The sequence below is a fragment of the Gymnodraco acuticeps genome, unplaced genomic scaffold (assembly GCF_902827175.1).
Source record: "Gymnodraco acuticeps unplaced genomic scaffold, fGymAcu1.1, whole genome shotgun sequence".
NCBI classification, from domain to species: Eukaryota; Metazoa; Chordata; class Actinopteri; order Perciformes; family Bathydraconidae; genus Gymnodraco; species Gymnodraco acuticeps.
The window spans coordinates 6114973-6134136 of record NW_022990295.1 but is presented as its reverse complement, the minus strand read 5'-3'; the positions used below and the strand labels follow the sequence as shown (position 1 = coordinate 6134136).

The following is a 19164-nucleotide window of genomic DNA, read 5'->3' as shown; positions in this document are numbered from 1 at the left end:
TAAGAAATAAAGTATCACCAGCTGTGCCATAATCTCTGATAACCAATTAGAGCATCAAATACATTGTCATTACACATTGGAGTGTATAGAGGCAAGAAACAAATCTGATCAGTGAGCTGTATGAGAGCAGATGAAGCAGAGCAGAGAGGAGAACAGGGAAGGGGAGGAGATTTAAATGGCCAGCTTGTGAAAAAGGTAGTGTGGGGGCAATTAGAAGCAAGACCGGAGCTCAGAGCACGACTGGAAACTGAACAGAAACTGTCGGTGCAACTTTACGCACGGGGCGGATCGTCACACGTTTTTTTGACTGGATAGACTGCTTTTTTTACTTTTTGCCATGAAATTGTTTTGTCAAAACTGGCTGACATATTATGGTGAAAGGTCGTTTTAGGACTTTTGCTTTGACCTGAGTTCGCCTGTGGGCCTTATTTATTGATAAACAACAAACAATCCACTTGATCAGGTTACACGCGGCGTCAGAGCTACGTGACTGCACTCATTCTCAACATGAAACCAACCGGGAGTGGATGAGTAGGAAATTCCCCGGTCAGCATTTTCTGAGTAGTGTGGCACTTTAGTTGGATTGTTTCATTGTGTGCACCGGGAGCCATCATTCCATCTCCACTCGCAGACATCGCGAAATGAAACTCGGTCTCGTCATCCCGACTGCGGTGACGCTTTATCTGCTGCTCTCACCTGCACAGGTAAGTTACATTGAGTGACTATTGCTGCTCAACAAGAAAGAAACATCTTGAAATTATACTCACCACATATGTTTTCATACTTTAGTTAGATGATGTGGTTCTGATATTGTGACAGTTACAAGCTATTCAGTGATATGGAATATTAAACAACGTGCTTTTTATTATATGTTCATGTTTGTATAATTAAGTAAACAGAAGTCTGTTGATAATATACAAGTATTGTGCTTTGAAGCCTTCGTACCGTTTTTATTGAGCACCATGCTGCTCCGCTCATTCATAAAATGAAACGTGACAAACTGCATGCTCTGCAGCCTGTGGTGGGACATGATACATAGTGACTCACCGTTGTGTCTGGCGAATCTCGCTAAGCTTATAATTACAGCCGAATCATACTTTTCACAGACATGGATTCAATCTTGCATTTTTTTCTTCCTTTTCTTTTCTTTTTCCTTTTTTTTTTGCATTTTAAATTTCCATCAAAGGAACACTCTCGATTTCTGAGAAATTCCTTAAATAAGCAAACATTAAATGTTAATACCTGTAGTTTTTAAACAGATACTGGTGAACTGGCAAGCTGATAAACCTGAAAGTGTTGGTAATGCCTCAGTGACAGGAAAGCAAGTTTACTTCTACACTTCCTCATCTTACATCTGCACCTGCAGCTTCTCCTGCTGTCTTGAATCGTCTCAGCATACATCTGCATGTTTAATGGTGTGTGTGTGTGTGTGTGTGTGTGTGTGTGTGTGTGTGTGTGTGTGTGTGTTTAAAAAAATATATTGAAGCTTCATTTCAGGCCATCATATCACTGTCAGGCTTGCAGGGAATGTTCTGTTCTCTGTTGCCTGGCATTGCCTTTGAGTCTTACAATGAGAATGTGCCATAATAGGACAGAGCTGAAACTGGAGTGAGAATCGCATTCAAAGGCTTGTGAAGAAACACTTGTTAGAGGATGTGCCATTGGTTAGCTGATCTGGTGCCAGCGTTCAGGCTCTTGAACCCATTCAGTCTCTGATTTCCTCCCAAGGTGGCTGAAGGCTGGCAGCTAAATCTGATGGCTCTCATGTTTAATGCAACACCAGGCCACTTGTGCATCCATTCAGTCCTACTGTCACACTTCATACACTGCTGCTGCCAGTTGAACAAAATAAAGTCTGTTGTAGTTTTAGATGTAGATGTGGAGTCAGGTTTCTCAAGGTTGGAAAAAGCTCCATGTCACACCAGATTCTCAGGCCGAGTCTTTACAGCTGTTGTTGAGCTGAGAGTGAGTGGGAGAGGCATGGGATCACCACATCTCTACTAATCCTCATAATCAGCTCATGGCCTGCTCAGTCAAAATAGGAGTGACAAAATCCAGGTCCTTCAACATGAATCAGGTTAAACGGCCCCCTGCTGCTCAAAAGACTGACAGCATATGTAAACCATTAAACTCTGAGATTCAACAAGCTTTTAGCTCATCCTGTCTGTGAGGATCTGACCTTTTTATTTCGTAAGTCTTTCCCTAAGCCTTTAGTTGTTAATAATTGCTTTATGCTGAAAAAACAACTTGAAAAAGGAAGGTATAGCTCTGCTCTTTTGACAAAGTGCAAAGACACACTGAAGATTCAGCCATAAAAACGTTAAAGGAAATTAATATTTCAAATTTTTCGCAGGCAAGCGACAGTCATGCTTGCCGCTCTTTACACGCCAGAGGGTCACAATGAGACTCATCTAGTAAGTGTCCGTCCTGCCAGCTCCAACAGTAAACTGTTTAGCATACCAAGGCAAGGCAAGTTTATTTACCAATGTGGAAAAAGCCAACATCGGCAGTATGGTTGATAATGTAATTTATACATGTCTGTCTTTGGATTCACTAGCCGTAAATATATGCCAGTAATTGAAAATAAGTATTTCTCATCACTGTCGCAGCTGGAGCGGCTGTCAGCAGCCTCGTGACTCATGCCGTCATTCATGTCCGCTGAGTAGCCAAGAGGGAGGGTGGGGTTAACCTCATGTGCTTAATAATTCTACTACCAGAGATTTACAGCAGAGCTCAGGTGTGTGTGTGTGTGTGTGTGTGTGTGTGTGTGTGTGTGTGTGTGTGTGTGTGTGTGTGTGTGTGTGTGTGTGTGTGTGTGTGTGTGTGTGTGTGTGTGTGTGTGGTGTGTGTGTGTGTGTGTGTGTGTGTGTGTGTGTGTGTGTGTGTGTGTGTGTGTGTGTGTGTGTGTGTGTGTGTGTGTGTGTGTGTGTGTGTGTGTGTGTGTGTGTGATTAATAAAGTCATGTCTATTTACCAAATAGCCCAAAGTGGGATTTTTCCCCTGCTGTTTTTGAGTGTTTTTAAAGGTCAGTATAACATCAGTTCTAAATAGCACTAAACAAGCAGTCATTTGGGTGTACTTATTTCAAAATAAGTTAGGGTGAGTATAAAGTTTGCATTTGAGGAAATAATTGCTCCTGAGAATACATATTAAGCTTCTAAAGAAAGTGCTAAAGACATCATACAGTACCACCATCATTGGGCTTTAGTTAGTGAGTAAACTTTTGCCCTAGAAACAATATTTTTATTGTGACGATTATCACAACAGAACACAAATGTGTGCTTTGTATCATGGGATGCATCCTCTTGAAACTGTCATGGTCCCATTAATGGCTCTCGATGGAGGGGTGGAAGCACCTGGGCTTCCCTTTGGAACAATGGTGGCCTCTCGGTCACTGAGTTACCAACATAGTCCACCCCCTGTTTTGTTCCTCGACACTCTCTCTTGTTCGGTCTATTATTGGGACTTCCTATGCACATTAACCACATACTGTATGTGTGTGTGTGTGTGTGGTGTGTGTGTGTGTGTGTGTGTGTGTGTGTGTGTGTGTGTGTGTGTGTGTGTGTGTGTGTGTGTGTGTGTGTGTGTGTGTGTGTGTGTGTGTGTGTGTGTGAGTGTGTGTGTGTGTGTGTGTGTGTGTGTGTGTGTGTGTGTGTGTGTGTGTGTGTGTGTGTTGGTATTGTGCTGTCTGTACTTCTATCTGCAGATCAAAAGCGATATGCGTAAGTCTGTCATACCTGTTGCGTCCTGCCCATTTGGTATTTTTCCCCACCTTATTAATATGAATTGAATGGAACGATCTGTGTACAATACCTTCTCTGTATTTGCATGATGGTGAGTGCAGGTACAATCTTGCATCAACACAGCCAAACCTGACAGACACTAGTCAGCATAACCTCTTGAGATTATGAAACGGTTTGTATGTACTACAAAATACTCATGTTATCTTTGATTAAAAAAAAAGGAAGGCAGTGAGCCCTTGCTTTGCCTCTTGCATGTGTGTGTGTGTGTGTGTGTGTGTGTGTGTGTGTGTGTGTGTGTGTGTGTGTGTGTGTGTGTGTGTGTGTGTGTGTGTGTGTGTGTGTGTGTGTGTGTGTGTGTGTGTGTGTGTGTGTGTGTGTGTGTGTGTGTGTGTGTGTGTGTGTGTGTGTGTGTGTGTGTGTGTGTGTGTGTGAGAGGACATGACATTACACAGGTGTTTCCTATACGCCAGCACCAAAACAATGCTTGAGTCTGACCATCTGCATAAGACACATGTGTCTGTTTTTGTTCATGTGTGTTTTTCTTATAACTAGGCAGGTGTAGATGGCACAATGTCACATTTATAGTAGTTACAATAAAGCATCTTCAGCGAAAGCTTTTCATAAAACTTAAACAGTAAACATAAGGTTTACATAAGGATTCCGCTTCTGAGAATCACAAGCACTGCTTTGTGTCTTTCTCATACACTTGTGCATTTTTTGTTCAGCTGTCTGCATGGGCCATGCAGTGGCAGTGACCTGCTGACTCTTATTTGTGGTATTTCTCTCTAGTTGTAATGTCCCGGCCCAAGGGAGGGCCACAATCGCAATCAGGAAATATGGATTTCTCCTTCCTCCTGCAGAGGAGGAGGAGCGGTGGCGCTCGGGGCAGCCGTCTACTCAGCAAGCTTTAATCTCCCATCTGGATGTAATTTACTGTGGTTTACACAGGGAGAACAGCGTTTACTGTAATAGAGACCACAATTACCACCGGTCAGCCTTATCTCAAGACCTGTGCCGTGTGTGTGTGTATGCTTGCGGACAGGGTGCATGGTTTATACACTGGTTGTGTGTGTTTGTGTGTGTGTCTTAAGGGGGACATTTGTGCATCCATTAATGATCTTATAGAGGAAATGGTCTTTATCTAAATCAACGTTTATATGGACTTTTACTCCGCCCATTCACCTTATTTTGCTGTTGTTTTTTCAAAACACTAGACTCTTTCAAGAAAACATGATCGCTTGTAATGTTTTCAAACTAACAACCAAGTATTTTCTATTTTTATCTTAAAAATTAGTCTTAGCCAATGTTTGCCTTTTTTTTTTAATGTTCGCCTTTATACAGAGAGGTAGATGGTAAATGTGGTAGATTGCTACCTCTCATATTTGTGCATTTAATAAACAACGAGTCAGTTTGCATATGTTAGAATTAAAACATGCCTGTAATCTCTATTCAAAAACTGAAGTGTAAAAACAAATAGGTTTAATTTTACCAGTACATTTTTAAAGTCAGGCTAAGAACTTCAATCAATATTCTCATCTAACTCTCAACCGGAAAGTATTTATACCAAAATGTCAAACTATTACTATGTTGTGTTTCACTGCAGTGGAAATGTACTTTTAAGGTTTAGGGCTTATTTCAAAATCATGCAGGAACAGATTTGTGTGGCAGCTCATCTAAAAGTGTGTCTAATCTGTGGAATAACTCTGGACTTCAAAGGCTCCATTCACCCAGATAACTTGAGAAAGTATTTTGGCAGGTTTACCACATGTTCTGTTGAAGTTTGTTGGTGTGTTGGCAGAGCTCTATGATCACAAGCCCTGACCTGACCACCCTAGAGACCCAACTGGATACTGTCAGACCTGGAAAAGCACCGCTGTCGTTGTAGGTTCGCCCACCTCCTGTATACAAAACAGAACCTGCTTTCTTTTGTAGTGGCGGAGAATAGATACAGTGACCTGAAGGCCCCTTGAGAAGCCTGAGAATTAATGTTGCGGTCATGGTGTTGATGATGTGGAATCTGGTTCTCGATAAAGGATGGATGAGGACGCTCAGTGAGGCAGGGAGGCAGCTCTGTTTCCCACTCGTCTAGCCGTCTCTGTTTGTATTCACTCGTTCTGCTTAAGTGCTCTCTGTCCTGTGTGGTCTCGTGTTCAGAGGCAGGCTTCAGTCAGGCCAGAACCATGACACACACAGTTCCTGATGACAAATATGTTTTCAGTGCGTTTTAGATGCAGTAGCAGGTTACACCTGGGATTTTTTGCTCCACTTTCTCTGTGCATGCATTCCTACATCGCCAAATCAATTGCAGATTTAGTCAACAGAGATTACCAAACCATAAATCTGCATCTCATCCGTTGTCTGTTTTTCCACACTGCCACCCTCACTGAATAAAGTTAAGTAAAGCAGTATAAATAATGGCATGATGCCCAATCTAGCTGGGATCATTGCTTACTTAAGTTAAGAAGGATTGAAGAAAAAAAACTCAGTCCAAATTAAACCAGGTTCAGTAAATAGCACCCCAATCGTCAGTCAGTTTGGAAGTTATCGAAGTTCAAACTTTTTTAGTTTGTCGCAAATGTTGAAGGAGACTTGTTAGAGAATTACAAATATATAATCACTCACTAATACACAGATGAAATAGCGTCAGTTTACACCTTTGTAATACTCCTTTACCATTTGTGTCCATGGTTAAACATTTATTTTCTCTATTACTAAGGATTTGGAACTGTAATCCCACTTTCCCACAAAGTACACCAAATATGGGGAAGTTCTATAAGCTGCTTTCAGCTGAAATGTGCAAACTGTGAAAGAACTGCCAGTCGAACATTGTTGGTTTTATTGGATGGAAATACACCACAGTCTAAACATTTGGAAATTGTTTCAGCCACAAGAGTTGTTTCCCAGCAAGCCTAACCTAAATTAGCATATTTTATAATTATCCATAATAACTATGCTGCAATGTTGGAGGACCCTGTGACTTTCATTGCCATTTCTGCACTTTAGCTACTGTCCATATAACAATAAACCTTTCAATCTTTAATATTTAATCTTGAATCCACTTTAACATTTATTTTTTAATGCGATAAAACCACATTTTCCATTACCTCGAAATACTCTGGCTGATTACAGTATATACCCTTCATTTTAAATGTTCTTTGAAAGAAAACAATGCTCATCTATACTGTTCTGGTTTTGAAATCCAATGAAAGAGAGAATCTTGGATGACTTAATCCAGTTCTGCGTAATTTTTTATTGCAGTGTCCCATCTTTTTAGGCTAAAATGGCAAAGACTCAAATGTGCATTTGATTTAGATTTAGTTTCTACTTCATCTGTAAGTCATCTCTGTTTTCTTTAGGAAACAAACTGTGAAGTATGCTGGCTGCTATCCAGATCTTTTTGGCTAGTGTCCAGAGTACCTGCTGTGGAACTGGCCTTCACTCCCCGCTCCCCAGCTTGAACCTTAGTTTTGAAAAATCTTTCATGACAATTATTCTGGATCCCCATCATGTTTTGTTTTTGCTCCCTACGTATGTTGCCCTTCCTCTGACAGATGGAGTTAAGCAAAGAGGTTAAAGATGACGCAGTTCAGCTGTGTGGGAGTGGAGAGTAATGAGGCCCGGAGCCTCTGTGGCCTGACAGCCGGAGCCCAGGGACACAACAGGTCCTCTGATCTGACCCAGGGACAGAGCAAACTCCCAGCCAGCAGCTTACAAACTTTCACTAGAGACTCCAGAAACATAGGATATTTTAAAGCGGCTTTGCAATCATTACACACTGCAATAGATGGTTTAATCTGACCTCTCTTGTTGAAAAATAACTGCCCCTCACTCTGCAACACAATCTGGGCACAGAACACACTGTGCAGCTTAGCAAAACGTCTCTGAGAAGCAGATGTTAAAGGCTGAAAACAACTTGTACATCTCTGAGACCACAGTGGGCTGGGGGATCATGACCCTGATTACGTATACCAACATGTTAATTATCCAATGAGAACGGCTACTGGCATAGCTTTTACTGAAAATATGAGACAATGACATTAAGATATGCAATACGCGATTTCCTTGTCATATTATGAATTCACAACACAATGAAAGCAACTCATAAAGTACATTACCATTGTGAATATTGTTATTACACATATTCACAACCAGTGATATAACAAGCAACATATTGCACAATCCCTCCTTATATCGTCAATGTATTTCACAATCACTATCAAATGAAGCTATTGCATAACCTTTGCGGTCTCAAGCAACATTTTTAAACAATGTTTGCTGAGGTAGGCACAAATTAGTTTGTTATCATTAGGGTAATCGTCTGCCAAAAAGTAAGCGATATTCTCTGTGCTCGCCTGAGAACAGACTGCTCATATATTGCTGGAGGGACTCATTTCTCTACTCACCTTCATGTCAGACTGTGTATACACCACATGCTAAGTCAGTTTAGATGTTAAATGTACACAGAGAATACCAAACCATGCTAGCATACTATACCTGACTTTGCTTATTCGTTCAAAATGTAAAACCCAGTTGAAATGAACCTTATCCTCTGATCCACCCCATACACTGTGTACACTCTGTGTGAAAAGTATAATGTCTGCTGTAAAAGAGAACATCAACTTTGAGCAAGGGCCTTTTGGCTAAAGGTGTTGTGTCTACTGCCCAGCCCTTATTGTTTATTCTAATACTAGAATAAAGCTATATAACAATAGACTTGTTAAGGAAATCAAGCCTGCAAAACTTAGCGCATGTGGGATATGTTTCGTCTTCTGTAAGGATACAAATGAATCCATTCCTTTTTTGTTGTCTTATTTTAGGATGAAATATACATTTTTTAAATCACTTTAAAGCAGATTTTTGTATTTCCCAAATCCCAGATGTCCTTCATGTAATGCAGAGTAGAGGTATATCATAATAAAACCCAGTGTAGGAGAGTTTATAGTCAGGTTAGATCAATTGTGTTTGTATTCCCATTAATCAGAGGTCTCATAGCACTTAACACCTAAATTATGAAAATAATAAATGAAATGACAAACAGCAATGTTATGCAAAAACTCCTTAACAGAGGTCATCATGAAATGAAGTGAAACACACCTTGAGACCTACTTAGAAAGCAATGCTGATTCTGAGATTTATTAGGCAACTTTATACACAGTTATTGATGGTTCTCCCTTCCCACCAGAGCTAAATCACCTCACAGTCACCATGAATCACAAACAATAATTACTGTAAGTGCATGAGGAGGTGAATGGCTACGTGCGGATCTTCATGCAGCCTTTCATAATCTGGCAGCTTCTTATGGGCAGATCACTCCTCTCTTCTGAACCGCAGAAGGTGCCAAAGATGCTTCCTCACCATGTCAAGTCTTAACGGTCTTAACCCATGACCGAGGTCAGAAAATCCTCCCAACCTCGCCAAATTCTGAACGGCAACTCAGGAGCAAGAGCCAAGAAGCCCTTGTGATGTGCAGCAATAATAAAAAAAAAAGTACAAATGAAATTCAAGTTAACACTAGAAAAGGATTTATTTTATAAGTTTGGCAGAGAGGGTGAACAAAATAAGTGGAAGTGACTTTTTAACAATAACTTGAACTGAACTGTGACTGCATGCTGCGAACGAAGCTGACTCGGCCAACTGAGCCTATATCCTGTGGTGTTGTTGTAAAGCCGACACAGTTCGATGAACGCCACTCTATAGAGAACATGCTCTTCTGTCACAGGAACAGCTGTACGTTGTAGCCAGACAACCAGCCACTTTGAAATAAACAGGGAGGACTGAAGTGGTTTTACTGGAAGCTGGTCTGAAGTCTTTTGTACAGTGCGTTCTGCTGCAGAGAGGACAGATGTGTCCCAAATATGAAGCCTTTCCTGCCACTTATCTATTGTGACAGATTCACCACAACCTCAGAAAGGTTTACTGTGAGCGTCAAATGGTGGCAATGCATCATCATCATCATTATCATCGTCAAAGTGGGTCATTCTGTCACGGTGTGTGAAGCAGGTAGGACCCAAATGCAGATTAAAGTGAGAATTCCTTTATTTCAAGGCTAGGTGCTAAACAAAGACAAAACAGAACACTCACCGACAAACTAGTCATGACACAAGACGAACCGACAAAGACAGACAGAAAAACCAGAACTTAAATACACACAAGACTAATCACAGAAACAAGACACAGGTGAGGAGGGAGGAGAAAACACAGGGACACCATGGTGAACACAATCGGGTAAATTAGACACACCAGGGAAACTAACGACCGGGAAACACAGACAGATTTAAACAAGACACAACGCAGACAGAAACAGGCAAGACAGGAAGTGAAGACCTTTCAACATAAAACATGAAACAAGACAAGACAAAACACCATAAAGACAGATCGTGACACATTCCTCATTACAGTAATCAGAATATTTGGAATTATGTGGGAAGTTCCTTGTCTGTCTGTGTGTTGTTATAATGTCACATTGTCATTTAATCAGAGCAGACAGTGTAACAGTATAAATGTCATCAGGTGTGTGTGTGTGTGTGTGTGTGTGTGTGTGTGTGTGTGTGTGTGTGTGTGTGTGTGTGTGTGTGTGTGTGTGTGTGTGTGTGTGTGTGTGTGTGTGTGTGTGTGTGTGTGTGTGTGTGTGTGTGTGTGTGTGCGCGTGCGTGCGTGCGTGCGTGTACACAAACTCAAACGCAGCAACATTGATGAGGACAGATTGCGGATGCAGGTTGTCTGTCGCCGGCTCTTCTGCTGGAGGGTATTTTATGCGACTTACGTTTCCCTTCCTGCGATGGAGTCAACCAGAGGTTTTGTGTTTTCCCAGGCCAATGAGAAATGCACTCTGTTTATCATGGGATGATGGGAAAAATCAAGACGGAGGGGAAAACCATCAACGGGAAAATAAATAGAGAGATGAATCTTACACCACAGGAAACAGGTTTTGAACCTAAACAGTTGGGCACACAGAGGAACGTGATATATATGAGAGACTGGATTTGCTGCCTGTCAGAAAGGCTTTTCCCCTGCAGGGGGGAACAAAGGGTGTGTGATCATCTCCTGGCTTTCACTGCAGTTCCAACTGTAACCACTAGAGAATACAGATAGTTGAGTGTCTGGTATTGGTGACACTGCAGCCTGCAGGCTTTGGTGTTTTTATGTCCATGATATTTAGTATGCATTGCATTTTCAAGAATAAGGTTGCAAACAGTAACACTATACAATTGAGACACAGCAAACCTGAATGAATAACCAACATTCGTTTCTGTTTTGCAGAGTCTTCCCCAGCCCGTCATACACAATACTACTGAAGGTAAGAATATCTCCTAGTTTTCTTTCTGTAATATTTGTTGGGGTGCTTTTTTAATGCAATATTCTACAGCAAGAGATACAAATCCATAAAATCAATAAATGTTTTGTTCATTTGTAATCTTGTAAACAGGTAAAATCCCTTCAATGTATGCATTACATTATATCAGATTAAGCAGACTTGGGCACTGATAGGCTCTTTCAGCTCTTCCTGTGCTGACCTGAGTTCAAACAGTAAACTGTTTTGTCAAACCATATTTGTAAAGCAGACGGAGAAGGAACAATAGCCTGATACAAACCAAACGGATGGATGCCAGCTTGGAAATAATACTTATATTTACTGAATTTAGAGAATCGTAGGACATGTTGGGACTAGCAGGGATTGCTCCACTGCTTACTTCTCATATTCACTTCCTTCCTCGCATCACTATAAATGAATGTAGCTCATTGAAATACACTGACTGTGAACTGCAGCCAGAGGACTAGGCAGAACATTTGTGGCAATAAAATGACAACTATCAGCTGCAATTGGTAAAGTAACGTGGCTTTTTGCGCTGTACAACATTATAGTTTGTGGCCTCCTCTTCCTGCCGTACATGCTTCTCCAGCCGTCTCCTCCCAGACTGTCTGCTTTTATAAACAGCTGTTGTGGTATCAGGCTCCATTGGGTGACCCCGAGGTTCACTGCCGTCCCTGAGGTGCCTGCAGGGCGGCCCAGCTCCAGATCCAGCCGGGTTCTGTTCATGACCGTGTTTCCAATGTTTGTTTTCTCTTGCTTCTCTGTTTGCTCGGCCGTAGTCATCCCTGTTCCCCCCCTCCACCAGACTGCGCAACTGGGACACTTTCACACATATACTCCCACAGGAAAGCGTACTGTACATTACACAAACATTTTGACTTCAAAATGAAAACAGGATATACACTGGCGTATTGCAACTGGTTTTATGTTTCGGTGTACATAAGGTTGCCATTGTTGGATTACTAAGTTAATTACTGATACTGTTTGTGTAACAGTGCAGTTTGGTGTGCACTGTGAACAGAAGCAAGAAACATGGACAGACAATTGTTTGTTTGTAGCCTTTATTTAACCAGGTGAAAATCCCATTGAGATCAACGATCTCTTTTTCAAGGGAGACCTGCAGCACATTGGTTACACATAAAAACAACAGAAAACAAAAAGGAATCATACAACATAATTACAGAGGTATAAATTAGCAACCTATTGTGTCATATTCACAATGACAGACATCTAATAACATTCCATCTATCCGAGCTTTAAAATTATGCAAGAGAAAAAATGCTCAGTTTCAAAAAATGTTGCATAGTGTTCCAAGCTAGAGGAGCAGCACACATAAAAGCTTTAGTACCTAAAACAGCAGCACTTGCATGTAATAAAAACACACCCTGGGATCTCAGGCAATAGCTACTTGCCACTCTCTGTGAGATCAAAGAGCATATATAAGTTGGTAGTTTACCCAACATGGCTTTATAGATAAACATGTACCAATGACTGAGCCTCCGTACAGTTAGTGAAGGCAGACCTGCCTTGGCTTACAGGGTACAGTGCTGAGTAAGTGCTTTACAGTTAGTAACAAATCTCAGAGCACTGTGATAGGCGGCATCTAACTTTTCCAGGCAATGGGCAGGTGCATTCATATACAACAAATCACCATAGTCCAGCACAATATAAATAATGTGTCTCTTGAGGCAAGAAAGGATGCAAGCTGACGTCTTTGTAACAGTAAAATGGTTGATGCTCAGCCTCCCACTCTCATCCATAGTGTTGATGTTCCAAGAAGTGTGGGGTCGCAGCTTCTGCCGGACCATTGAGAAGCTGGTAGAGGTGGTGCAAGAGTACCCGACAGAGGTGGAGCACATCTACAGCCCCGCCTGTGTGCCGCTTGTGAGGTGTGCAGGTTGCTGCGGGGATGAAAACCTGGAGTGCCATGCCACCCTCACCACAAACGTCACCATGCAGGTAATACAAGCAGGGCATGGTGCTATGTAATCATTATTCTTAAACGTCCATTACTGTAGGAAAGATGTTTGCTTCTTTTGGTAATCTTAAATGATTTTATCCTTCAGCTGTTGAAAATCAGGCCATCAGAGCCCGGTCAAGAATATGTTGAGATGACGTTTGTGGAGCATCAGACATGTGAATGTAGGTAAGAAAACAAGTCATTATTTTTGACATAAAGATATATAAGTACACAAACACTTACCATGTCTTCTAGAATTTACATTCTGCTAATTGACAACAGCAAAGTAGTGCCATATCAGTTACTTAATGACAAAACATATTTGTTCAAACTAATAAGTAGCACACTTAAATGTAATTTCTAGGAGACAAGGTTTTTAATACAATAATTATCAAAGATTGCAGCTGGCTGTTCTTTCAAATGTATTGATTTGTTTTCAGAGTCAAGAAACGTATTGTGAAAGTTGAAAGGTAAGAACATGAATAATTTCCTACAGAATTTCTCGATTTTTTAAAAGTATAATAGTTTTCCATTTGAGAGAATGGAGGTGGTAATTTTGTTCACATTGCAGGAAAAGGCAACGAGGACGAGGAAGGAAGAGAAAAGAGAAACAAAAACCAAAAGAGTGTGACAGGTGATGGCACATTAAAATAAATGCATACAACCCCTAACTTTAAATGAATTGCAATAAAAATGCCTTATTCTTTCTTGTGTTTTTTTTCAGTTGCCAGAACCCTCGCAGGTAACTGCAGTGGCGACCCAACCCCATTTGCGGTGTGGCTCGCTATTTATTTATAACCCAGTATCAACATCAAGAGTCTCCCTCGCTTATCTATCAATACTGTGTCTGCAGCCAGAGACTCTAACAGCTGGGTTGTTTTGCTGACATGCCATCCTGACGATGGCCCGAGTGTTTTAATGACAAGCTTCAGTCGGAAGTGTGTTTTGATTGGTGGAATCACTGCTGTTACACAACGGACACAATGGACATCCCTGGGAGCCAGTGCAATGTAGAACCAAACAGACAATCTTTTATTTTACACTAGTTATTACTTTACCCGTTATTGTAATTTGGTCCTTTCTTTGGTGTTTGAAGTTGGTTACATTTGTTTTGATTCTATATTTATTGATACAGCTGAGTATAATTTGACTATCAACCGTCTTTGGTTCAAACATTATCCATGACGCCTTGACTTGTCATAGCAGCATATTATGTTGGACTGTGAAGCTGCTTTGTACAGGACATAATGAAATGTCTCCCTCTAGTGTTTATTGAAACAGTGTTCAAAACTGAAAGTTATTTTTTTTCTATATATTTTCCTGCAAAATCATTTAATGTTGTTCAATTAAAAGATGTCATTTATTTTTGGACTACTGTTATCACCATATCTGTGAACAAAAATGTGGAAAAGCTAGAGCATATTACATATAAACAGGATGGGGGTAAAAATCTGAAAATTAGTTATTGGAAAAGTCAATGTTGATGCTCCCCACATTGGCTTTACATTAATTTGGCATGGTGGTGCCCACAACAGCTTGGGTGCTGCACCTAGGCCTTATATTTACAATCACTGTAGTCAGGAAGAGATCAATTGAAGTATGTAAAACGATGTAAACATGTAAAACAATGTCCTTTTGTATTTTTTGTTTATGTACTTACCTACACAAAGAACATCTATATGAAAATGTACAAAGTAACATTTCTACTGTGTGAGTATTTTTATCTCATTGAAATATTTATTTTGTAATTAAATTGTTATGATTGTCGGTTTGGGTTGTGTGATTTATTTTTATTAAATACAGACTAATCGTACCGGTACCAATGACTAATAGTAAGTAAAGGTCGATTGCTGTCATTGTCATGAAGCTTTTCACACTCTTCATAAATAATAGCCAACCATTTGAGTTAATTTGTTGGCCAGAGTTCAAGAGAGCTCCAAAGCACAAGTATTGGGACGTTTTTGAAAATTGTTTATAAGAAAAGTTCACAGAAAAATAAAAATGTCCTAACCTTTTGTAATATACAAGGATACAATGGATGTGTGAAGTGATGATGGTAGCAGTACACTGTATATCTGTGAAGTTATTATACTTACTTTGCAAAATCAAATGGTTCCATATCACTACACTCTGTGACAGTTGTAGTACAGTTGTTATTGAACAGGAGTAGCCTATGGTGGATGTGGACAAGGCATTAGATGTTTGATGAATTTAAAGATGCTTCTCCGTCAACTTCTATGGTCAACTTCCCAAGGAATAGCCTACAGGATTGATGGAAAAACCTGACAAACCAATGGACTCCAGAAGATGGCAGTAATGCAACACTGACGATGCCATCTACCGTCAAACCTCCAAGAAGAAGTAGCTCATCTCAGACCAGAGTCGAGTACATTAAATAACCTTAGCTAATCGTGGACACAATTGTAAACAGTTATCTGTCATCAAGCAAAGGGCGTACCGGTAAGGTTTGAACAAATAATGCTTTTCTCAAAATAACTCATTGACAGAGTCGTGATGCGCTGGTTGCTAAGCTGCAGCTATGGAAGCTGGCGGGGTACCGAGCTAACTGAACTCACAATCTATGTTGCATTACACATACGGTTGTTAACTTATTGGCTTCAGCGTACCTGTCTAAACGAGTTAAACCTAACCAGTGTATGACCATAACAAGCATTCAAACTTTTACCTTAGTAAGTTCATATTTGCCCGTGTAAACAACAACAAACAACACAGTTAGCTGCAACTTATAAACATACCGTTCAAACTACCAGTTTAAGCTATTTGCTGTCAGCATTGACGTATTCTATTAACTTGCTATGAGCCATTTCAGGAAACGTTGAAAGGAGAGTAACTCTGGAAACTGGCTCAATTCATTAAATTGACACACAATGTGTAATAATCAAATAGGTTGTTTAGTAAACCTGTTTAATGTAAATATACCCTATTTGCAGACGTTTGCATAAGCTTTTCTCTGTAAATGTGGTCTGCTAAATGTTACAATTTAATACATTAAACACAACAAAACACAAAATAATTATTTACAGAAGGGCTATTGTATTGATGTTGCACACTGACCCGTCAGTAGAGAAGTTATTTGTAGATAATTCATGCAAGCAGCACAGTGAATAATTCATCCTCTCCTCTACAACCGAGTTGAACTATTATTTTCCATCAAGACACTAAATGTATTATTAAAAAGTAATGCAGTGGTAAAAAAAACGTTTTATGTTTACAAGATGATCTGTGTCCCTTCACTTTTTCAGCCTCAGTTGGGGTCCGTTCTTGTTGTTAACGTACCTGTAGTCTTGTCTTTGCCATGACATAACCTGAACTCAGATCTTGTCAGTTACCTTCTCACTCTCTATTTTTTCAGAAAGACCAGCATGAGCAGTTTCAGTAGACCCAACACACACAGGACAACATCAACCACCACCAGGTCAACACACCTTGAAGCATCAAAGTTTGACCTGGAGAGAGATTCAGGCTTCTCAGGTTTTAAATAATCACTAATGATACACCTTAAGTTTGTCCAGATGTATGTTTTTGACAGGGTAGTGATGTTAGTATGTTATATGTTAAAAACTAGATATACTTATGTTATTAGCATTTCCTTGAGTTAGAATTTGTTTTATTCATTTACAAGGTCAACCCTAATAAAATATAGGGATTTAGGTCATCCTGTATGTATTGGGTCACATTTTATTTGATTCTTTGCACTATTAAGGCTTACTCGTCATGTTTGTGGTATCTTTTTCCAGACGCTATAGAGCGGCTTATCTGCCAATGTTTTCATAGTACTAATGTTCTGCCCCAGTTGTATTACACAATACATGACGAGACTAATATGCTAGTCTCCTCCTTTTCAGATGCCAGCTCCGAGTACCTCAGTACAGTCGATCTGACTGACTCCAAAGATGCAAGTAGAAATGGGACGATAGTCAACCATGACGCGACAGGTCCCCAGGTGGCTGTGATGGGAGGCTCCTATGCTGGACTCTCTCCACTAATCATCATGAATAACTTTGTCTTACAGCAGGTACAAAAAATATAGCAATATAGATCTTGTTTTGTGAGTGAAAATTATGTACATTGTAATTTGACAGTTTTTTTAGGAAATGGAATGTTGCACTGTTTTTAATGTTTTTTTCATTGAATATGTGCTCCTTGTATTTCATCAATACTGTATTATTGGTATTATACTATAGCTCATAGCATGATATTTAAAGTTGTTTTTTCTCTTTAGTCATCTCCACTGGCTCCAGCAGAAAATCAGTGGGGCTTTCCTTCTCCCTTGGAAGTGATGCCTCAGTCACAGGTGGTTCTTCTTCAACCCATGGTATCAAATGGTAGCAGCAGCAGCAGCAGCAGCAGCAGCAGCAGCAGCAGAAGCAGCAACAGCTCCTCAAAGACTGGCTCCGAAAATATACAAAAACCAAAAAGCTACATGCCCATCCTCAAGTCTTATCCAAGAATTGCCCGCCAACCGGCGGCCACGCACACAAAGAGAATAGGATCCTCCAAGGTGAGGGTGAGTTCAACGTCAGGATATGAGAAGCGGCAGAGGAGGCACCACCACGGCCACAAGCTCCACAGCTCCCCCATCCCAGAGCCAGCACCGCACACTACAATCAAACCCATCTCAAACTTTGAATCAGCTAACGACCAATCACAGCCAGCCGAGGGTCAGGAGTCTCTCTCCCTGCTGACAGGGGCCGACTCTCCGCTCTCCTACACAGATGAATTCAGGACAGATACTGACAGTAACAGAATCGATGTGGTGGACCAGGAAGACGCACTCTCATTGGATTGTAACAAACTGAAGCGTTTCAGCAATACCTACAACATTCTCAACAAATCTGGCTTGCTGGGGATCACCCTGCGCACAAAGCAGCTGATGAAGGAGAATAAGCGCACCCAAGGCCAGCTGCAGCAGCTTCAGGAGCAGACGGCTCTGCTGCTGGAGACTCTGGGCAGCAGAGACCCTCAGCTCTGGACTAAACTGCTGCTCTCTGTGCAGCACACAGACAAGGAGCAAAGTAGGGATAAAGCTCAGAGAGTCCTGGCGTAATACATATCGCAGAACATGACCAGCATTTTGTGACCTATTAGGAGGTCACAACATGAAAACCTACATCTCAAATATTTAAGATGAAAGCTGTCTTTGGGTAATAAACTGTAACTACAGTATACCATTTAAATAAATAAAAAACAAGACCGTAACCAGATTCTTAATGCATTTATCCAAACAGTACAGATCATCTTAACGTTCAGAACTACTGATCTGATTTGGAGCTGAAGCACAAATAAATATAAAGTTAAACTGAGTTGAGAAGCATGCTTACATTTCAAACCCTTGCCTATAATGAATTTATTTCAAAAATAGCAAGTTTAACTTAGGGCTATGGCCTTTATATTTTTGAACTCCTAATTGCTTAAATGCATGTGTAGATCACATATGCGGGCACATGGGGCCATCCCCAATACTCGCCCTGAATGTGATTTCTGTAGAGAAAATATTAGCATCATTTTTAAACCCGGTGTGGATACATGTGGCCTGTATTTCAATGTCCTTTTAATGAGCTAAGTAAATTAACAGAGGCCTCCTTTGTAAGAAAGCTTCTCAAACAACAGCTGGATGGCTCGCAGTGAGAGTTTAGGGGCTGGAAAAACCACCACATTTTTGTTACTTGGTGTTATTATATTTATTTGTAAAAAGGTTTCTGATCAATACTATGTCTGTGTGAACACTTAAAAAACCAAGCACATTAGAACAAGTTTTCTATCGTTCACTTCTCAAGCAATTCCTTTTTTTCAAAATATATCTTTTAAGAGCTACATAGGAATTAGCAAAAGCTAAAACTGTAGCAGGTGAAGTGCAGTAGCCATATATCCTCTCTTAACTTTGCCTATGTTGCTGCCATTTTCATTCCTGCTGCTTAAGCTTACTTATTCATTGAAACTATACAAATACAAAATAGTTTCATATTACTGACTCTTGCACTTTAGTTATAAGATTACTGACAGCTTTTTGGATGCACTTGTATCCCTAAAAGAGTGTTCTGTGTTGATGAAGCGATCGTATGATGTTTTCTGGATTCCTGTGCCTTTTTGAATGTATTCATGTTTGCACTTTATATCCTTGCTTGAGC

The 19164-nt window shown here is 40.5% G+C and overlaps 2 protein-coding genes across 3 annotated transcripts; both read left to right on the top strand.

Moving 5' to 3' along the window:
- The first annotated feature begins 209 nt into the window (after positions 1 to 209).
- On the top strand, positions 210 to 15107 carry pgfb (placental growth factor b). Its single transcript, XM_034222591.1, has 7 exons — positions 210 to 704; positions 11004 to 11040; positions 12818 to 13014; positions 13122 to 13201; positions 13456 to 13485; positions 13587 to 13649; positions 13740 to 15107. Exons 1-7 carry the CDS (start codon positions 642 to 644, stop codon positions 13759 to 13761), a joined length of 492 nt encoding a protein of 163 aa, XP_034078482.1. The 5' UTR covers positions 210 to 641; the 3' UTR covers positions 13762 to 15107.
- A 257-nt stretch (positions 15108 to 15364) lies between these two features.
- Positions 15365 to 18235, top strand: cipca (CLOCK-interacting pacemaker a). Of its 2 annotated transcripts, none has more exons than XM_034222385.1 (4): positions 15365 to 15475; positions 16389 to 16507; positions 16882 to 17051; positions 17259 to 18235. In XM_034222385.1, the coding sequence occupies exons 2-4, from the start codon at positions 16399 to 16401 to the stop codon at positions 18081 to 18083; spliced, it is 1104 nt and encodes a 367-aa protein (XP_034078276.1). In that variant the 5' UTR covers positions 15365 to 15475; positions 16389 to 16398; the 3' UTR covers positions 18084 to 18235. The 2 variants fall into 2 exon arrangements, with proteins under 2 accessions (XP_034078276.1, XP_034078277.1); XM_034222386.1 differs by having other exon boundaries at positions 15397 to 15475; positions 16389 to 16451.
- Positions 18236 to 19164: the final 929 nt, after the last annotated feature.